Here is a 5,615-nt window from a genome sequence, read left to right as displayed (position 1 = left end):
TTGGGGGGCAGGGTGGGGACGAGTAGAACACAGGACACCCTGCCACACAGGCTGAATGTGCATGTGCTCCCTTACCGGAGGTCCTAGAGGCCTGCCCCGTAGGTAGGCTCTCACCACTCTGGGTGGGTAACCTTAGTGTAGGAGCAGAAAACTGTTCCTGAGCAAAGGACCTTGCAGAAAACGAAGACTTGCGGGAGGGGGGGGGTCGTGTGTAAGAAAGAGAGCCCTGCAGAAGGAGCTGGGGGAGGGGGGTTTGTGCTCTCTTCCGGGACAATCCGCCCCTGGATAGCACACACTCACCCGTCTAGATGGGATTCCTCAGCAACTAAACAGAGCCCAATGATCCGGTGACAAAAGGATGAACGGAGCAAGGGGGGGGCGATATCCAGAAGAGCACAGGAAGCCTGGAGCAGGAGCTGAAGGTGCCCGGGCTCCCTTACAGGGGACCCTGAGGCCTGCCCGGTAGGCAGGCACTCACGGCTCTGGTTGGGTAGCCTTAGAGTAGGAGCTTAAAACTGTTCTTGAGCACTGGTCCTAGCATACAGCAGGTCTGGGTTGGGGAGGGGTGCTGGGGGGCTGGGTCGTGCAAAAGGAAGACAGCTCTGCAGAAAGAGCTGTTGGAGGGGGGTTTGTGCTCTCTTCCGGGACAATCCTCCCCTGGATAGCACACACTCACCTGTCCAGATGGGATTCCTCAGCAACTAAACAGGGCCACCCGGTAGCCCAATGATCCGGTGACAAAAGGATGAACGGAGCAAGGGGGGGGGGCGGTATCCAGAAGAGCACAGGAAGCCTGGAGCAGGAGCTGAAGGTGCCCGGGCTCCCTTACAGGAGACCCTGAGGCCTGCCCAGTAGGCAGGCACTCACCGATCTGGGTGGGTAGCCTTAGAGTAGGAGCTTAAAACTGTTCTTGAGCACTGGTCCTAGCATACAGCAGGTCCGGGTTCCCCTACAAGATTTTTTAAAGTTAGAAATACCGTCTTTAAATGATAACTGGAAGTGTAACTTAGGTTTGCACAAAGTAAACTTAATCTTACCTCACTTCTAAATTAGATGTACATATCTGTCTTAGGGTTTCTATTGCTGTGAAGAGACACCATGACCACAGCAACTCTTATAAAGAAAACATTTAATTGGAGTGGCTCACTTACAGTTTCAGAAGTTCAGTCCATTATCATCTTGACAGGGAGCATGGTGGCATGCAGACAGATGTGCCGGACCTGAGAGTCCTACATCTTGTAGGCAGCAGGAAGTTGACTGAGATACTGGGTGATATCCTGAGTATAGGAAACCTCAACACCTCCCCTACAGTGACACACTTCTTCCAGTAAGCTCATACTCCAACAAAGCCACACCTTCTAATGATACTCCCTCTGAGATTATAGGAGCCAATTACATTCAAACTAACACATTACCCAAAGGCGGCAGCAGAAGAGCACAGGTTTTCAGTTACAAATTCCAAGCATGGTCTACTGATTAGCAGAATATAAACAATATATCCTCTAGACAAATGGTTCTAAACATGTGGGTCATGGGGTCACATATCAGATACCCTACATATCAGATATGTTAGAATTAATAACAGTAGCAAAATTACAGTTATGAAATAGCAATGAAATAATTTTATGGTTGGGGTTACCACAACCTTGAAGAGCTATATTAAACGGCTGAGAACCACTGCCTTAGAATGATAGATCAAAAGAGAAGGAAAGGGGCTGAAGTCAGATTTCCCTCTCCTTTTTTTTCCAAACTTATCATTCTGCTCTTCACAAGAAGTAGTAGCATGTGGTTCAAAATGGCCAAGAATGTTTGTTCTCTTTAGAAGCTAATGTTTATAAAAACATTAACAGTGAGAACTTAGTGTTACATCCCATGATGTACACCAATTTTTTATTCTCTTGAGCCATTAAACTTTGTTGTCAATTGTTTTACTTTTTTGATCTTTCCTCTTTTGACATTTTGGGGGCCCACCACCCAGCTCCCAAATAAATCACACACGGAGTCTTATTCTTACTTATTAATGCCCAGCCTTATCTTTTTTCTTGCCAGCTTTTCTTAAATTACCCTACTACCTTTTACCTCTGGGCTTTTTCCTTTTCTTACTTCTTTGTATCTTACTTTCATTCTTAGTCCTTGGATGGCTGGGTGGCTGGACCCTGACATCCTCCTCCCTTTGTTCTTTCCTTGTTCCTCCTTCCCTTCCTCGTTTCTCCTTTTATTTATTCTCTCTGCCCTGCAGCCCCACCTATCCTTGCTCCTGCCTCACTATTGGCCATTTTTCAGACCATCAGGTGTTTTAGACAGACAAAGAATCACAGCTTCACAGAGTTAAATAAATGCAGCATAAATAAAAGTAACACACCTTAAAATAATATTCCCCAACAAAACTTCTTACAAACTTTCATTATAGCAAATATCTAATCCAAATCTAAGTAAGTGTTCTCATCCAACTTTTTAGTTATTAGTATTCTTCTACTCTTGTTTAATTTCTGTATTCTCATGGTTGCTTTTTTCTTTGCTGGAATATTCAAAAACAAATGTAGATCTGTTTTACCTGAAAAAAAAATGCAATAGCTAACTCTGATAAAGAAAGAATTGTATAATCTTAAAATTTGTTAGAGAAAAGTGCTGGGGAGATAGATGGATCAGTATGTTTGCTCTGCAAGCGTGACAACCTGCTTGCAAATCTCTGGAACTCAAATATAAAGCTGGTCATCGCTGCATGTTCCTGTGACCCCAGCTTTAGGGAGTGGAGAGTCTCAGAGATCAATTGCCACCTAACCTAGCCTAAACTGTAAGCCAAACTGTCTTTCTCAAGGAAATAAGAGGGAGAGCAGCTGAGGAAGACACCCATCGCTCTGTTCTAGCCTTTGCATGTGTACTGTCTTGCACACATATATATACATAAAACACACACAGACAGACACAGCATTATTGTGGAAGCCCTTTAGCCCTTTAGCCACATTATTGTGGAACTGCAACTCACGGTTGTCCATCCTTCCTTGATACTGAAGGAATTATCTGACCTTCTTAAGGCTACTTCTTACATGTGGAGTGGTTTTCTGTGCTTGACATTGTTACACACTGGTGTTTTATTATGTATTTCTGGTAGTGAGAATAGAGTGTAGTGGTTTTCTGTGCTTGACATTGTTACACACTGGTGTTTTATTATGTATTTCTGGTAGTGAGAATAGAGTGTAGCTTAAGGTCATGATGTTTTTGTAAAATAATATCAGTCCCTTACAGATTAGTTGCCATCTTTCAGGCTATCTACTTTATTTCCAGTACAATGTAATGTTCCCTGTGCTATATCTGTGCTATTGGATTTTTCTTCAGCACTAAGGAACTTGAGCCACTGGTGATGGTGGTAGTAATAAAACAGTAGGAGTAACTTGTTTTGATACGGAAAAAGCATCAAGTTGGTTTTTCAGAGCTATCTCAGGAAGAAAGGAGGAACCTGGAGTCAGGGGTTCTTTACAAATATAAAGTGTAGGATAGTAATCGAGCAATGACGCTTTAATATAAGTTACAGGGCAGTCCAAGATGAGGACTTCTTGAGGTGCTTAATTTTTCAATAGATAAAGCTAAAGTTATGATAAGACTTTTGTCAATATCAAAACTTTTGACATACAGAGATATTGTTCATGTTACATTTGGTTATGATACTCATTAAGATAATATCTGCATTAAATTTTATTACTTAACAAATCACAACATTTATTTTAGGTACTTTTATAGACAGCTTCTACTCTTCTATAGCAAAAATCCTGCTATGATGGAAAAGTCAATCTTTTGTACAGAACCAGCTTCTAATCTGCTTGCTCTGAAACAGAACATCAACATTTACCTCTACATGAACCAGCTGCCTAAAGGATCAGCCCAGATTAAGTCACAGTTGTAAGTATTATGAAAGTTGTTTTTAAGACAGTAGGGTGATAACTGTATATATGTTCTGAATGCCTGTCTCAAACAGAGTAAGCTCAGTCCGTATTGGTAAAAATTTGTATCCATATTGTAGCCTTGAGTTATTTGTGGGTTTCAGAGTACCAGAAAGCTCCCCCTCTCCACTTACTCTGACCGAGGCCAGTTCTAAAGGTACTCACTCTTGTTTCACCACTGCTTCCACTCTACTTCACAAGCTTTAGGAGACTGTGGGTCTGTGCAGTACTCATATTCACATACAGGAGATTAAAAAATGCTCTGTGGCCAAAATGTCATTACTGTGATGAATATATAGTATCAGGTAAGGCGAATGCTGAACAGTACAGGCACAGTGAAGAAAGAAAAACATACCCAAGTCTGACCATCTAGAAATAATGACAGGCAATATTTTTTTATAAAAGATTCTATAAATCACTTTGAAAATAAGAACTATAGATAGATACAATTCAAGAAAAAATGACTTTATATTTTAACATTTTATTATAGGTGAATCTTGAATAAAAGTTTTTCCATTTCATCATTTTGTAGTTCAAAATCTTTTTATATGTAGAAGAAACTAGCTCAAAAGTTACAAGAACAAAGTATTTTTTGTTATTATTACTGGTTTTTAAAGATAGGGCTTCATGTGTTCCAGACAATCCTTGAATAATATATCCTCATTATATAGGCAAAGCTGGTCTTAAACTTCTTTGCAGGAGTCATAGGGTTTATACAGCAGCTCACTACATACCCCTGGCTGGCCTTGAAGTTGTTGGGTAGACAAGACTGGCTTTGAACTCATGGAAATCTGCTTGCCTCTCCCACCCATGTGCTGGAGTTAAAGGCATACACCACCATACTAGGCCTTACCATCCTATGTTAAAGGACATAAACAATGCTAAAAATAGGAAAATGGTGCTGCGACTCTGTGTGTCGGTAATTTGTTGTTCGTTGTTATTTGCGGGGAGATGATGAATCCATTCCTATTTTCTTTGTGTTTGCTTCTGTTCATGTTATTGGAATGAAGTGTGTCCTGGTAAATTAAACCTGTTAGAGACAAATCTTGAGAACATGCACATTTTACTTTTAACAAATTTGTATTTCTTAAAAAAATAAATAAACAAAACTTTCTTTCTCTCTAGACGCCTTAATCCACATTCTATTTCTGCGTTTGAAGCCAATGAAGAACTGAGTCTCCATGTGGCTGTTGAAGGCAAAATTTATCTTACTGTTTACTGTTCTGCTGATGGAATTAATAGAGTAAACAGTATGTCCTCAAGTGACAAGTTAACAAGATGGGAGGTGCTGGGTGTACAGGGAGCGTTGCTGAGTCACTTTATCCAGCCCGTATATATCAGCAGTATACTTGTCGGTGAGTTGTAGCACAGTTTAGATATGACTTACCAATATATAGCCAGCTTTTGCATACATGAAAGTAAAGTAAAAGCAGACATATTATCTGCTTTGTTGAGCTGTTGTTTTATAATGATTGGAAATTACACTTACTATATGACTTCTATAATCTTTTTTTTTAAATGAGAAAAGGAAGAAAAAAACAAGTTTCCGCCTCCTCCCAGCCTCCCATTTCCCTCCCCCTCCTCCCACCCTTCTTCCCCTTCCCGCACTCCTCTCCCCCTCCCTCTCCAGTCCAAAGAGCAGTCAGGGTGCCCTGCCCTGTGGTAAGTCTTAGGTCC

The 5,615-nt window shown here is 41.1% G+C and overlaps 1 protein-coding gene across 1 annotated transcript in view; it reads left to right on the top strand.

Moving 5' to 3' along the window:
• Positions 1-5,615, top strand: part of Adad1 (adenosine deaminase domain containing 1) — a 41,421-nt gene that overhangs the window by 17,204 nt on the left and 18,602 nt on the right. The window contains exons 8-9 of the mRNA XM_005370391.2: positions 3,727-3,897; positions 5,064-5,293. Of these exons, the coding sequence (XP_005370448.1) occupies positions 3,727-3,897; positions 5,064-5,293 (401 nt within the window). The remainder of the gene's footprint in view (positions 1-3,726; positions 3,898-5,063; positions 5,294-5,615) is intronic.

The sequence above is a fragment of the Microtus ochrogaster genome, unplaced genomic scaffold (assembly GCF_000317375.1).
Source record: "Microtus ochrogaster isolate Prairie Vole_2 unplaced genomic scaffold, MicOch1.0 UNK78, whole genome shotgun sequence".
In the NCBI taxonomy this organism is placed as follows: Eukaryota; Metazoa; Chordata; class Mammalia; order Rodentia; family Cricetidae; genus Microtus; species Microtus ochrogaster.
This window is presented reverse-complemented; position numbering and strand designations above follow the sequence as displayed.